At 47.4% G+C, this 16,174-nt stretch overlaps 1 protein-coding gene across 1 annotated transcript; it reads right to left on the reverse strand.

Annotated features, from left to right (window-relative positions):
* Positions 1-1,942: 1,942 nt before the first annotated feature.
* Positions 1,943-16,132, reverse strand: PLAGL2 (PLAG1 like zinc finger 2). Its single transcript, XM_012755193.2, has 3 exons — positions 16,022-16,132; positions 9,719-10,092; positions 1,943-7,054 (listed from the first exon to the last, which is right to left on the reverse strand). The coding sequence occupies exons 2-3, from the start codon at positions 9,976-9,978 to the stop codon at positions 5,824-5,826; spliced, it is 1,491 nt and encodes a 496-aa protein (XP_012610647.1). The 5' UTR covers positions 9,979-10,092; positions 16,022-16,132; the 3' UTR covers positions 1,943-5,823.
* Positions 16,133-16,174: the final 42 nt, after the last annotated feature.

A 16,174-nucleotide genomic window follows, 5' to 3' on the forward strand; every position in this document is an offset into this window, starting at 1 on the left:
AGCAAGTGCGTATCTGCCTGGGGTTTCCCCCACAGGAGCTGGGTACTCCTGGGCTGGTTGGCTGAAACCAGGAGGACCTTGCTTCACCTTCCAGGGGTGGGGAACTTGCGGCCCTAAGGAAACATGTAGCCTTCCTGGTCCTTAAGTGTGCCCTTTTGACTGAATTCAAATTTTACACAACAAATCATTAAAAGGGGTACAGCAGAGAAAGATGAAGCTTTTCTTGCCTCCTTTGGTGCTTAAAAAAGAACAATCTTGAAATCAGAAGGCCGCAGGTTCCCCACTCCTGCTGGCTTAGGTAAGCTAAGACTAGATTGGACCAGCCTCTGTAGTCCTTATCTGTGGTCTCAGCTCCCAAACTTGTGAGGTCAGTACGCCTAATGCCCACTTCTGCCTGGAAGTCCTTGCCACCTCCTCCAGAAAGCCTTCAGTCTTCTCTTCCTTGATGGATACAACAGCTTCCTCATCTGAGCTCCCACACCTATACTGGGGTATACACCTCTGAGAGGGCAAGGTGGATTGCCTTGGGGTCCTAGCTGGGGTTCTGACCCATTGGGGTAGACAGTTGTCATTTGTCCAGTAAGCATAAGGCCAAAGAGATGAAGGGCCAACCCATTACCTTTGTACACAAAACACCTCCACTTATTGATGTCCCTCCCCATGGGATCTTGGGCTGGACGCCAAGTGCATTCCTTAGCTATGAACACTGGCTCCAGACCAGGGGAAATTGAGTTCAGTCTGAGCCCTTAATGAGAGGGTCTCAGCACAAGGGGTGGGGCCCAGGAACATGGTGTCTCCCTTTGTTGAAACTGGCCAAGCAATGGATGTCAGGTGAAGCCATGTCAGCCTCTCAACATTTGGTCTGCACCCAATGGTTGGGCACAAGTGTAAGGTCAGGTTCTAGGTCTGTCATCAGCTAGCTGTGAACCTCAAACAGTGGGTGACTATGGTGGACATCTGTCTTGTATAACCAGCATCCATTCCTCATCCTAACAGTACCCCAAATTTCCTTTGAGAAACTCCTCCTCCCCTTGTCTCAGCCTTATTCGCACTGGCTTATGGTGACTGCTTGTGGGATGGCCAGAACCCCATCAAGGCCAATGAAACACGATGCTTACTGGGGCTTTTGTGAATAAAAGGAGTAGAGTCCTCTTTCCTAAGAGCCTGGAATCATGGCAGCATTCTATTCCTACAAAAAGGGAGAACCTACTTTTTAGTGCCTAAAGATGAAGTCACAAGTACACAAGATAGGGCAGAAAGAAATAGGAAGGAATGCTAAGGCCAATCATGTTTGAGCTACTGGATCAAGCCTAACCTAAAAACTGCACTCATCTGGCATTTAAAAACAAACATTTTTTTTTTTTTTTTTAAGAGAGCTCTCTCTGTCACCCAGGCTAGAGTGTAGTGGATGATCATAGCTCACTGCAGCCTCAAACTCCTGGGGCTCAAGTGATCCTCCCGTCTAAGCCTCCTGAGTATCTGGGACTAGAGGTACACAACACCAGGCCCCACTAATTTTTATTTTTTGTAGAGATGGGGTCTCACTATGTTGCCAGGCTGGTCTCAAATTCCTGGCCTCAAGTGATCCTCCCTCCTTGGCCTCTCAAGTGCTGGGATGATTGGCATGCACCATTGTGCCCTGCCCTGGCATGTTCAGTTACATGAAATTTCACTGTTTAAAGCCAACTTGATTTGGGTTTTCTGACCCTTGCATCCAAGATGATTGATAGATAGGATGATGCCAACTTACCTCAAAGGCATTCAAATAAGATTTTTAATTTCAAAGTACAAAGCTTATAGGTGTTAATGGAAAGGGTTGTTACTGTCTACCCTATACTCACCATCACCTTGGATGCTAAAGATATCTGAAGATTCCAATTCTTCCCAATTCCAGGCTCTCTTCAGCCCTTTCCCAATCAGACAGGTTCACAACTTCCAAACACATCATTCAGAAGTTTTTAATAAACAACTTCATTATAAAAACTTTTGAAAATGTAATTCTGTAAAACATTGAAAAATCTACTTTAACAAAGATACGCCCTGTGCATTTTCTAATGGCACTTATATTTTACAATTAAAAACCTTGTTTTATATAAAGCCAAAAATACTCCAAGAGGTTATTCACTGTGTTTACAAAGTGCTAGAAGATTTTTGTCTTGTATTTTTCTCTTTAAATAATCTGGCGTTACAAAAGAGTGGCTCCAAAGCCTTGACCGCTGGGAGGGAGGGAGGAGCATGAGAAGTGGTGTTTCAGGAGTTCTAGTGCCAAATACGCAGAGGTGGAGAGGTGCATATGGGGAGAATCAGCTAAGGAAGTCAGCTGACACACGAAGAAACTGGACTGAATTCTTCCAAACCTCTCCATGGAGGCACCAGATTAATCACGGTGAACACCCCTTCCCCTCGCCACAGACCCTACTCTCCAGTGGTGAAGGTCACAGCCAATTCCTTCCACAGCAGGTTCAGAGCTCCAGGAGAGGCCAGGGTGGGGTCCCAGAGGAATCTGGACTTTTTCTGGCCAACACCTGCCTAAGGCAAAGTTTCTTATTACATAAATATCCTTGTTAAAAAGCAAAATATTGATCCTGTACAATATAACCTGTTAAAAAATCGTGCTTAAAAACAGCTCCTAGATAAGAGGGGAGGTGGAAAGAGGGCGGAGGAAACAGCTACCAAAAAGGGAGGGTGGGATTTAAAGGACTACTAGGGAAGGTTTAGGGTAGTAGGAGAATTCCAACTTAGGACAATATCTATGAGCAAAAAAGTAATCACACCTGCTTCCCCGGTTTCCATTAACAAAAGGTTGAAGGGAAAAATTTCATTGGTGCTCCTTTCCCTGCCTCCCACCTCTTTAAGATGGTGCAGAGATCTTTTGAGCTGATACCTGGGCATGTCATCCCTTGCACTCAGCCCTGACCAACTACTGTGTGGGGTGGGAGGTGCTTGCCCCACTGTTCAGGCAGCTCATCACTGACAGGTGCTGGAAGTGGTGGAGAAGGGGGGACATCACTCCTTTTTTCTGGTCCCTGATTGGTCTTTGCCACATGCCATGGCTCCTGTCCTGGGCAGATGTCCCTCAGGCTCTCGGGCCTCAGTAAAGTACTGAAGTGAGTCTGGGTAATGAGTGTAGGATAAAGAGACTCTTATCCTTTGAAGAACCAGGCCAATAAGGCTTTTTTTTTTTTTTTTAATTTTGGGAAGGGGGGTTTAAGAAATGGCTGGGTGGCTATGGTCCAAAAAAGAGGTAAAGGCAGATAATATTCCTCTGCACCAGCAAAATTCACAGTGATGGGAAAATTCCTTGTGGGTGGTGAGGGCACTGAGGGAATTGGAAAGGATAGAAGGAAAGAGACAGGAGTGTGTGTGGGGGGAGGCAAGAAGACAAGAAGGAGGTGGGAGTAGGTCCCAGTGAAAAGGTTTTAAATAGTTGCTTTGCCGGTTCTTAGTTTCCCAGCATCTCCTATGGGGAGAAAGAATTCAAGGGAGGGACAGGAAAGAGCAGGCAGAGAGGACAGGACTCCTCTAACAGCCCAGGACTTTATATTCTGTGGCCAGAGGCCCATTTTCCTCTACAAACTGAGGATGCAGGGAAGGTGGCAGGCAAGGGAAGGAGGGTTGCTGGGTCTAGTGATGAAGACCAGATACAACAAGGAGAATGGCAGCAGCAAGTCCTACTTGGATTCTCACATACCATTTCCTATAATACGAGTCCCAATAACATGCACAGCATGCAGGAGGTGTCTGCGTACCAAGGTAGACGCTTTTTAAAATAAACCTTAACTAGTCCCTGGGACTCACTGAAACTAATTTTTAGAAGCAAATCGCCTAGTCTGATTCTAATCTTGCCAGACATTTTTATATCTGGTTTTTTTTTTTTTAAAGGTATCCTGAACTACCCTGCCTAAATCAAAACATGCTTACTTACTCCACATTGCTTCCAATCAAGGGCCAGGGAGCTAAATTTTAAGGCTTTCACCTCAAACAGGAGTACTGGCCTGGGCTGAAGCAGAAGCCTGAGTCTTGGACCTGCTCAGTTCCTGATGAAAAACCAAAGTGAGTCTAGACAGAAGGGGCGTGGGGAGGACTGATGGGAGGCTGAGGCAGTTCCTTGGTAGTTTGTCCTGAAACCCTAGTGGAGAAGCCAGCAATAGGCACTCAGTGAGAGAAGTGCCCAGAACTTGCTGGCTGCATCTGTAGGAGTTAACAGTAAAGAGGTAGAAGTGTGTTTCTGAATCAGGTGTCTCAAGAGGGTCCCACAACGGAGGTCCCTGAGGTGCCTCCCTTCCTCAAGTGGGAAGTGCGAAGCCCATGCAGAACTGAGATGAAGCAAGGATGGGGTTCGTCTGGGTTCTGGGCAAGGGCTTTGCTGTCTGTAGCAATAGCCCCCCAAGTCAGAAGAGAACTAATCATTTGTTGCAAGAAACCTTGCTGGATATTAGGAGCAAAACCGAAAGGGGCCACAAGAAGGTTGAAGTTCTTTGATGGAGAGCAGAGAAGCCTATGCACAGTGGCCTGAGTCCATGGGGACTACAAAGTGGAAGAGACAGAAGGGACATTGTGGCTAAGAAAAAATTTGGTATGGGGGGCAACAATGTACTTAACTGCCCAGTCCTAACTTTCTGAAAACTCTTCTTCCAACAATTCCACAACTTCCTGGAAAAGGGACAGATAGGAGGGAGACAAACGAGGGACTCATACCCTCTCCTTTGCTATCCACTCCAACCTAGAACCCAGAGTCCCTCCTTCCAAGACAAATAACAACAGCACATGATGTTCAGGGTGGGGATTAGGGAATGGGGAGGCGATAGAAGTATGCGTGCCTTTCATTTCTTCCCCTCTCCAGTTCAAAAGGAGGACGAAGGGGTCATGATGTACTTGGAGAAAAACAGAACTGTAGACCTGTGAGAAAACTGCTCCGATCTTCTTGCCCGTCTCCTATGGACACTGCCGAGGAAGGCAGGAACAGATGCAGTCATCGAAGATGGGAGAGACTGAAGCAGTCCAAAGTCAATTTATTTCCCCACGGGGGAAAAATGTGACCTCAAGTGAAGAGAAGTCAGTAAGACCCGACTCCGCCTTGTAAACAGGGCTCCAGTTAGCACCAGGTACCAAACGGTTCAGGCTGGTGCCAACTGGAATGGACTGGTGGGAATGGATTCACGGTGTGTAAACAGTGTTCACTGCAATCATTCTAAGGCTAACAGCTTGGCAAGGGAGGTGAAATGGTGTATCTGAGGCGACTGTGTAAACGGTACCGTTGCTGGACAACACTGACTGGAAACGGAGGTGCTGGTACAGTAGGGATTGGGGTGGTCGGGAAGAACAGAGGCTCTCTCTCCTGCTCATTGGTTGGAAGCAGGTGATGGAGCCAAGTGACCTTCTACAGCAGGGCCTGACCAACTGACTGCTGTGGGGTCTGCAGGTTAGGACCAGAAGGCGGGCTTCTTGGGCGATTTCTCTTGAGGTCATCCAAGAGGAAACCCTCTGTGTCTCCAAGAGGCCTCCCCCTTCTCCAAAGAGGAGGAGGTTCTGACGCTTTGGAGAGGAAGAGGACTAAGTGTGGCTCCCGATTCAGATAAAAAAAAAGTAAAAATACCTGAAGTCCTATGATGTGAGATTTTTCACGGGGTTGGGACTCAAAGCTCCTCGTGGTATCGATCCTGGAGCCTGAACCCCTAAACCAAGTGCTCCATACAGACACTGGAATTTTTTCTTTTTGAACCCAGCTCTGAAAGCTCAGCTGCCTTCATCGGGGACACGGACGGGGTGGGTACTATGGCTCCTGGACAGAGCCAAAGACTGAGCTGAGGACCTCCGTAGGGGCTACTGGAATGCTTGGTGGAAACGAGGCAGGGTGGTGCTACTCAGGCCAGAGGTGAAGACAGGAGGCAAGGAGTGCAGAGGCCCAAAGTTCAGTGGTCCCCCAGTTCCCGGGGAATCTTGAGGCTGAGCTTGCAAAGTGGTGAGCAGGGGCTGCGCCTCAGCCTGGGAGTAGCCCATGACCAGGCCTCCTGTGGCCCCAGGTGGGTTACACGGGGGCAGGTTGAGTGGAAGAAAGCCCAGTAAGTGGGAGAAGTCCACATTAGCAGCGCAGAGGGCCTCAGAGAGGTTAGCGGGGCTCTTGGCGAGCAGTGCTTCATCTAGGAGGGCCGCAGCTGCCGCCGGCTGAGGTGAGGCGGGCTGGGGTTCAGCGGATGAGAGAGACAGGCTTCCAGGAAGCTCCGCCAGAAAACTATCCACCTCCACTTTGGGCAATTTGTCGGGCAAGTATGAGGTAGATCCAAGCTGGTATTTTGGAGGGAGCTGAGCTGGGGAAGAGATAGGTGAGGATTCCAGAGGGTAGCTCATACCCATGGGCAGCGTGTTGTGCACCAGGGAGTGTGGCACGCCTGCACTGGGCACAGTAGGGATGTGGGCGCCATACATGCCCATGGGCAGCATGCCAGGGAAGGCCTTGGCCCCCATCACGTCCCGAGAGGCCATGCACAGCACAGGACTCAGCTCTTCCTTCACGCTTACCGTGGAACTGCAGCTGAGTAGGCCTAACATGTCCACTGGCTCTGTCTTGATCTTGAGCAGCTCCTGCGAGTGGCTCTTTTTGACATGACGCGTCAGGTGGTCTTTGCGGCCGAACCGCTGGGCACAGTACTGGCATAAGAAGTCCTTACGGCCTGTGTGCACCACTAGGTGCCGCCGCACATCCTTACGAGTATAAAACCGGCGGTCACAGTGGTCACAGGGGTGCTTCTTCTCCTTGGCACCACCTGCTACCCGGCGTGAGTGGGCCTTCAGGTGCTCTAGCAGGGCCTGGGTACTCTCAAAGGTCTGCAGGCACACCTTGCAGCTCAGGTCACCGCTGCTGGCAGCATGCATGGCCAGGTGGCGCCGGTAGCCCAGCTTCGTATTGTAATTCTTACCACACTCAGAGCAATGGAGGGCCTCTTTGTTAGGGTCATGAGTCTGCAGGTGGTTCCGCAGATGGTCCTTGCGGTGAAACATCTTATCACAGTACATGCACTGGTGGGGTTTCTGGGCTGAGTGGGTGGCCATGTGCCTGGGGATAGGGAAGGGGGATGGGGAGAAACCAGAAAAGAGGGAAGATCATAAGGGCTGAATGGACGACCAATGTGTCCATTAACAGGAAACTAGATACACAAACTACGGTAAAGCCATGCAATAGAATACCATGCCAACTATATTCTAGAGATATCCTTGGCCACCTGCAAAATCATGTATGTACTGCTATTCTTAGCAGCATCATTTGTGGTAGAAAAAAAATCAGAAACAATCAGAACATCCAATGAATAGGGAACTGGTTACATAAATTATATCTATGAAATGATTCAATTTTTTTAAAAAAATGAGGCAGCTTTATATGTACGTACACAGAACAAACTCCTAAGAGATATAATAAGTGGGGAAAAAAGCAAAGAGGCAGAATAGTGCCTGTAGAATAGTACTCAGTATGTAAAAAGGGGGAAAATATTTGTGACATTTGCTTATCTATGCTTAACATTTCTGGAAGGATACACAAGAAACTGACATGACTGGCTGCCCACGTAGAAAAAACTAGACAGCTTCTAGGTGGGTATGATAAAGAATTTTCATCGTATAACTTTAGGTGCCTTTTTGAATTATGAATTATATGAATGTATTTCCTTTTCAAAAAGTTACACTTAAATAATTTAAAATGACATGAGAGAAAATGAAATTTATCTATACTTTCTGATCTAGAATGAATTCCTCACACAGTGGTGTCCTGTAAAAAAAAGAAAAAAAAAAAATAGAATGAATTCCCAAGATATATAGGGCTAAGTCAAAAAAGGAAGTTCAATAAAGTGTATGTAATATAATCCCTTTTAAACATAAAAAGGGAAGGGAAGACATATTTGAATGTCTCAGGAAGGATACACAAGAAACTAGCCCCAGTGGCTGCCTTTAGGGAGAACAGTAGCTTCAAGTGTAAGGACAACTCATTTTTCACTGAACGACCATTTGTACCATTTGAGTTGCTTGCCACGTAAACTAGTAACACATTAAGAAATGTTTTAATGGTATGGCACCTCAGTGTCCATTGGTTTACCTGCTGTCATCTGGTTGGAAAGCAGCTCCAAATGCAGGAACTGCAATCCACAACTTCACAGTGCATTCAGAATCGACTCAGCAGCCACAGTTTGCCAGGCCCTGCATAAGCTGTCATTAACCTTGTCCTCCAGAAGAGGAGGCTGAAGCACAGGACAGCCCCACCTATCAGTCAGTAAGTGGCAGAGGCTGGATTTAAACACAACCTTCTTAAGACTTGAGTTCACTCAGATATGCCACAGCTGTCTCTAGTATAGCACCCAGTGGTCTTTTCTACCTGGAGGGTATCAAACATTACCCTCATGCTACATGTGCATGCTCGAGTGCTCATGGCGATGTGGGTTGCTATCAACCTCCTAAGACATAACTGACATGATAACATATAAAAGGGAGATGCTGAGTCATCTACAGTCCATTTCCCTCATTTTGCAGGTGAGGAAACTGAGGCCCAAAGAGGTTTAGTAACTCACCTAAGATCACACAGTAAATTACAGGGTGGAGTCAGGGCTCCTGCCTCCTGGACCAGGACCTTTCCTGCAGCATCCTAAAGGCACCCAGACCATCACTAAGAAAGTCTAAGAGGATGGCCCTGACTGGAGTCCCCTAAGACATAGGAGCACACGGAGAATGAAAGCATTCCTGAGGATCGCAGAACTGTCACGAGGGCAATCCTAACTACCACACTACCCTGCCGCCTATTTTAGTTCCTTCCTATCAAGTGTTTTCCACATGAGGAACTGAGGCTTTCTGTGGTCATCCTGTTCATGTATTTACTTGTTTACTGTCTGCCCACACCATTAAGACCATAAACTCAAAGAGGGCCAACACCTCCTCTGTCTGGCTCACTACTCTGTCCCTAGCACCGAGCACTGTGACTAGTACATAGCCGGAGCTCAATAAATAATAGTTGAATAGATGAATGGATGGTTGGATGATTGCACATCAGGCTGGTCTATCTCATTTGTAAAGGGCAAGTTCATGATTCCTCCAATAGAAAGGCAAGGATAAAATCAAAATTGCTTTCAACCAGGCCTCTGTCCCCCACCAAAGCAACCAAAGCTGCTCTGCCTTATCTACACAAGGGCTTTCACATTCTGTTTCGCTTTAAGTAGCAATTCTTGAGCTTTCATGTTTCATAAAAGCAGCTGGCCCGGGGGCACCAGGGAGATAGACATAATCACCTGGGTAGCAGGCTGATTCAGTGGAAGAGGCACTGCAGGACCTAAGATGCTATGTGATCTTGGGTAAATTATGTCCCCACTCTGAGCCTCTACTTTTAAAATTTACAGACCAGAGGGTCTACTTTTAGTCCTGAAGTTCTAAGACTGATTCATAATTTCTGGCTAAAATTCTAACCACCACCTGACAGGGGTGGGAAAAGGAATACTGATAAAAATGTTGAGTCTAATTTGTTCATGGGTACCTCATATTGTAGCCACCAGGTAACTAGTGTCTGAATCAAGTGATCTGAATACTTTTTAGTGAGTGATATCAAATATTTGGTGTTTAGGATACACTTCTAGGACAAATTAACCTTCACTCTTCTTAACACCAGTCTTCCCACATTCAGCAGGGTGTCTCTGGCTTTGTCTTCTGGAAATGTCAGGGCAGGAAGAAGTATGAGAGTGTCACCTACCTATACAGCTTGTATTTGGAGGCAAAAGCCTTGCCACAGTGCAGCTGAGGGCAGCTATATGGTCTCTGTTCTGGATGGGGGAGGCTGTGAGGCCTCAGCTTCTCCCCATTTGAGAAGGGTGTCCCCGAGATTTCACATTGGCACTTCACTTGACTCTCTGCCTCTCGGCCCCGAGGCCTGGGAACTAGTTTCCAGCCCACTTCCTCCTCCTGCTTTGCATCTTGAATCCAGGGGGGGACGCTGGTGAAAAATGTGGTCATGGCAAGGCTAATGGCGAAGGGCCATGTTAATCAGAAAGCCTCCCCATCAGCTTCACACGGACTCTCTGCTCTGTCACAGCCTTCAATGCAGCCTTCAGAAAACAATCTTTTCACCTGAAACACAGAACACCTGGTGTTAGGGAGCCTAATACAATGAGAACATAGGCCCTGGAGGCAGACAGATCCATCCCATTTCAACCCCAGCCCTTTTATTTAGAAGCTATGTGACTTCCAGCCAGTTATTTACTTTCAGCTAATTACTTACTTCTCTGGCTATTTCCTCATTTATAAGATGGACATAATAATCTTCTAAATCACACAGATGTTTTAAGGATTAAATAAGATCATGAATATAAAGCATTCAGCAAAAGCCTAGGCACACAGTAAGTGCTTTGTGGTAACTATTATTACTACTACCAACTAGGCCAATAAGAAATGAAATAATGGCCGGGCGCGGTGGCTCACGCCTGTAATCCTAGCACTCTGGGAGGCCGAGGCGGGTGGATTGCTCAAGGTCAGGAGTTCGAAACCAGCCTGAGGAAGAGCGAGACCCCATCTCAACTATAAATAGAAAGAAATTAATTGGCCAACTAATATATAGAGAGAAAATGAGCCGGGCATGGTGGCACATGCCTATAGTCCCAGCTACTTGGGAGGCTGAGACAGGAGGATTGCTTGAGCCCAGCAGTTTGAGGTTGCTGTGAGACAGGCTGAAGCCATTGCACTCACCCTAGCCTGGGCAACAAAGTGAGACTCTGTCTCAAAAAAAAAAAAAAAAAGGAAATGAGATAAGCTGAGAAACTAAAAGACTTAAAACTTCAAACTTTCTCTTCTGGACCTCACTTTTATATCCTTTCCACTAAACCTAGAGATAGCAGTTCCTCCTCTTCCTAATTACCCTAGCACCTCTTCATCCACTACTTTCCACAATTTTCCTCCTCATGGAGGTGCGAAGGAGCAATAAAATGCCCAAAAGGCAAAAGAGAAGGAAGGAGAAGCCTTTACTTAGGAAATTTACTTGCTGGAAAGTCAGCCCCTGAACCAGATGTGTTTCTTAGTAGTGCATCAACATCAGTAGGTTCTATCTGAGGTGGTAATAGCAGACTCTTAGCAACCAGTACTGGTCCCATCCTCACCTCTGAGTCTTGGGGCCCAAACCATGCTGCTGCTGCTTTTTTTTTTTTTCTTGAGACAGAGTCTCGATTTGTTGCCTGGGCTAGAGTGAGTGCCGTGGCATCAGCCTAGCTCACAGCAACCTCAAACTCTTGGGCTCAAGCGATCCTCCTGCCTCAGCCTCCTGAGTAGCTGGGACTACAGGCATGCACAACCATGCCCAGCTAATTTTTTGTATATATTTTTAGTTGGCCAATTAATTTCTTTCCATTTATAGTAGAGACGGGGTCTCACTCTTGTTCAGGCTGGTTTCGAACTCCTGAACTCGAGCGATCCGCCTGCCTCGGCCTCCCAGAGAGCTAGGACTACAGGCGTGAGCCACTGCGCCCGGCCTCAGACCATGCTTCTTTAGCAACATTCCAAGGTGCTGAGTGCTCCCCTACAGACCCTCAGAGTACATACAGATGGACTTCTCCATTATGAGCAGGTTAACATACTTGCATTGTAATTTAGTCTTCACCACCATACACTGATTCTTTGAGGACTCAAATCACATCTCTTTCATCTCCACATACCTAATATCTAGAAAAGGAATCTCAACTTTCTTTTAGATAAGTAAATCAGTATTGAATACAAGTTGATTCTCAGAGACTAACTTATGCCCAGGAAGTTCTGGCTAAAACCAGGTTTGCAGCCCTTTCAAAGTGGAGAGCCAAAATCTTGAGGTCTGATTACTTCTCTTGTTGGGGGACAGAGGGACTGATGTAAGGTGACACAAATTCTTTCCTGACACCAACTCAGAGAAAGAGGATGGGAGTTATTGTACTGCCTCTCAAAAGGGGACAACAGACCTTCATTCATACTCACAAACTTACCACAGATTACCAAAATGCAATACAATCTACTTAACAGGGGATTCCCTTTGAAGATATGCCAAAATTTGGTCATGAAGCTCTTCCATGTGAAGAGAGAACAGGGTGTCTGGGGATTGTCCACCAGAATCTGGGGAGGGCTCCAACTGCACAAACTAGTTGTGGGCCACAGAATGCTTGCTCAGCTCATTAGCACCTGCTGCTTACAGTGACCATTCATCCAACAGACTGGCCGTGAACGAGATGATGGGATCAGCGGGTTCATGCCCCAGAGAGCTTTGCTCATCATCAACATGAGCTATATCCTGTTCAGGAACCATTCCTCTTGTTGAAGAAACATTGCAATGTAACATGATAAACATTTCCCCATCACGAGTAGAGATTTGCCTAGAAAGATCTGCATAAAGGTGACTGCATTTTGCATGAATCACATGCTGGGAGGAGTAGGTAGCACTAAAAACTAGTCCCACTTGAGCCTTCAAGTCTTCATGGCATATTTGCCTACTTCACTATAAACCTCAAAGGCCTCTGATGTCTAGCTTTCATTGTTTAAGTCCCCTCCTCCTTCACAAGGGTGGAATTACCTGTTTATAATACCAGTGATTACTATGCACCTTGGAATTGGGAAGAGTGAGCTCAAGTATGCATGTTTAGTTTGGAAGGAATTACTCCTATCTTCAAAGTCAAATTCTGCTCCCCCTTCATATCTGAAATCATGCATCTCAGCCTCTGGAAAGTTGGGAATGGCAGTAGAAGGAAACAAGTCACATCACTTTGGCTGATGTGACAGGGTAGCCTAGCCCTGGAAATTCCACACAAACTCAGAAACAGAACAGTATGTCCCCACCTCCCACACATCCACCTCATCTGTTCTCCTGAACAAGCACAAACAAGACACAGCAGTTTAGCACACTGCTACTGAAAGAGTGAGTAATGGGCTTCTAGGAAAGAGGCTGGTGGTGGCTAAGAAGAGGTCACGAGGTTGTACTGATAGAACCAAAGGAGGAAAGTGGCAGCCATGTGCTTGCCTTGATCTGCATTTAATGGGGATATGGCCTTAAAAAGAATCCTTCTGGGGATCTAGTCTGTCCTCTGTCTCCCTCTGCCCTTTGCCTGCAAACTCCTCTCTTCCAAAAGATTCTTGGATTTGTCTCACATAATCAGAAGGCCTGTTCCTTCAGACTTCTCCTTCCTCAGCAAAACTGAAAGAATTCTACTTCTCGTTCAAAGCTGCTCTTCTGGTCTCACATTCTAACCTTAACAACTATAGAGAAGCTGACAGAACCTGTTTCCATAAAACAAACACAATCCCTCCCAGTTACTGGTGTAACTCAGTATATTTTCAGCCTAAGATTCTTTCTGGTGACTGATCTGAAAGGGGAGGTAGCAAGGAAAGAACCTTGGACTTGCTATCAGAAAAGCTGCCACTTACTGGCTGGGAAACCATGGGCAGGTTACTTTATTTCTCTGAACCTATTTCCTCAATTTCTAAAATAGAGATTTATTCTCCTTACCTATAAGATTCTTACAGAGGATTAAGTGAAATAATGCTCTTGTAAGCGTCTGACATAAAATGTATGCAGAATACATGCCGTGCTCTGAGGTCTGCCTCTTTTCCGCATAAGGCTTGAGTAGTACTTCTTTTCCCCCCTTCAATGTTACTTCTCAGGGCTCAGAGTGAGTTTACTTCCTTTCCCAACATCTCCCCAGAATGCAGTCTTCCCCTTTTCCCTTACAACTAACCCCCAGCACATCCCCTCTAACCAGCCTCTTACTTTACCTTCCTCCAGCACCATCTCCTGGGCCAGAGTTCTCTCTTGCCTAGATAGCCACTTTCTTATACCCTCTTCTAATAAGGCTCAGTACCCCAAATAGGAATGCTGGCTAAAAACTACATATGACCCTGGTTGGAAGCTCAAACAGAGACATATTGCTCCTAGCTTGTCCGTCTTCTGTTGTATGCCATGATGCTTGCTGCCCTCTGATGAAACTATAGTTTTTATGGTGTTACATCATCTCTATAGAAACTGCGTTCTTTCTCCATTATTAGCCTATTTCCTCATCTGTAAAGCTAAAAATACTTACCTCACAGGCTTGTTGTAAGGATTATTTTAGCCAGGTATGCAAAGGGCTCAGCATAAGGCTTGGCTTGCTATAAGTGCCCAACAAAAGAGAGCTATTATCTTTGTCTTTGTATTGAGTTGCATGTTCCCACCTTCTGCCACACTCAAAATCTCACAATTCTCTCCCCCACCAAAAAAAAAAAAAAAAAGAAAAACTACTGAGAGATAGCACCCCTGCAGCAAGGAAAGGGTTAATCTCTGAGTGTTCTTAACTAAAGAGACCCACAGAGGATTAACAGCTCCACTTCAGTGACTACCCTAAAATAGCTTTTATCCCTCCTGCCCAAGAACTACTTGGGGATCTGAAGAACTCAATTCAACACCTGCCAGAGGAAATACACCCAGGAACTTCTTGGGGTAGAATCTTCCCTTAAGCAGAACCCAAAATAGCAACTGGGAAACTATAAATAGACTTAAAGAAAAAAAAAAAAAAACAGGTCCTGACCTGGGTACTAGAAAGAAACAAATCCAAAAGACACACTGGTTGACTGGAAAACAGTGAGAAGGAAAGGGGGGAATGGGAATGCTGCCCCCCTCACGCATGCCTCTCACACACACACACTCCAGAGTGGTGGGAGAATTAAATTACAGGGAGGCTGGAGAGTCTCAATGACTTGCATCATTCCAAGAAACATCAAACAGGATTAGCAGGGGTTAGATTTACTCTCAGGCTGCTAGTTCTTCTGTCAGTGTAGATGGGCCCTCTTTGGAGTCCCTTTGATTCACTATTTCCTCAGATTCCTGCTGCCTCCCACTACTGGGGAGGCCTTAAGCAAATGGCTGCAACTCACCACAGCAACATTTTCACAGAGAGGAAACCTGATTAGACACCCCTGTTCCCCCCAATTTGGTGGCCTCACCTTAATTAAGACAGAAGGAGTAGAAACCCAAGGCTAAACTCTATCACAGTCCAAGGCTGACAGGTGGAAAAACACACAAGCCAGGAGACACGCTACACTTGCAGGTGAGAGCACCAATTCCCCCATGCAGCTGTCCCCTTTTCCCCACCAAGCTGGGACACAGCATGGGACTGGATTTGCAGGAAACAGCCTGGCTCCCAGCCAGCTTCTGGACCACCCCACTGTGTGGTGGGAAAGGTTAAATTTCCCCCCGATTGTAGAGATGGCAGTGGACCGGTGCTGGAGAAAGAAGGGAAATTCAGGGAGGAGTCTGGAAGGGATCTCAGGGATGGGAAAGAAGAGCAAGTATGGTAAGGAATCATGAGCAAGGTATCTGGGTCTCTAAGGGACCCCCTAAAGAAAGAGATAGGGAGATTCTACCGGCTGGAGGGCTCCAGGGGTTGAAGATAGCTAGATAGCTGAAGATAGTCTGAAATTCAAAGGTAACCGGATGGAAGATGTCTGAAGTTTGGGAATATGGTCATTGAGTAGGGAACTACAGGTAGGGCTTATTCGGGTTCTCCAGACCCAGGTATTTGTGGGAAGCCTCAAAAGGGCTTCGGTAAGTTTGGAAAACGAAACAGGGTAAAGAGCGGATCTTCTGGAGCAGGAAACGGGGTTAAGTGGGTCTGGGTAGGCGTGTCTGAAGGAGGGAGCAGGTGCAGCTTATCTGCGTCCCCCAGACCCAGGTCTCTGGTAAGGTCAGCAACGCGTTATCTGGGTCTCCAGGGAACCTGGGGGTCGGGAGTGGGGGACTCTCAGGACTGCGTCTCAGGATCTCGAAAGAGAGGGGGCTAGTGGGGCTTCTTCGGGTTCCCCAGACACAGGTATTGGGTCCAAGGAGAGTTTTCGTCACTCTGGGGCCTATCTGGGGCCGGGTTGGCTCAAGCTGGGCCCCCAGTTCGGGGTGTGGGCGACCGCGCTGAGGGGCCCGAGATGAGGGGCGCCGCCGCTCCGCGTACAGGGCGCGCGGACGCAGCGAGACGGCCTCCCGCCCCACTCCCCGCCGTCCCCCGGGGCCCTCGCCGGCACTCACCGCGCTCGGGGTCCCGCGCTGCGGGCCGGGCCGCGCTCGGGCTCCGCCAGGCCAGCTCAGGCCCCGGTAGTGGCGGCGGTCGGGCCATTGTGCGGTGCATTGTGGGAGCTGCGCGAGCGGGCACTCGGGCCGCAGGGGGCGGTGCCGCGGGAT

The sequence above is a fragment of the Microcebus murinus genome, chromosome 16, assembly GCF_040939455.1.
Source record: "Microcebus murinus isolate Inina chromosome 16, M.murinus_Inina_mat1.0, whole genome shotgun sequence".
Taxonomy (NCBI): Eukaryota; Metazoa; Chordata; class Mammalia; order Primates; family Cheirogaleidae; genus Microcebus; species Microcebus murinus.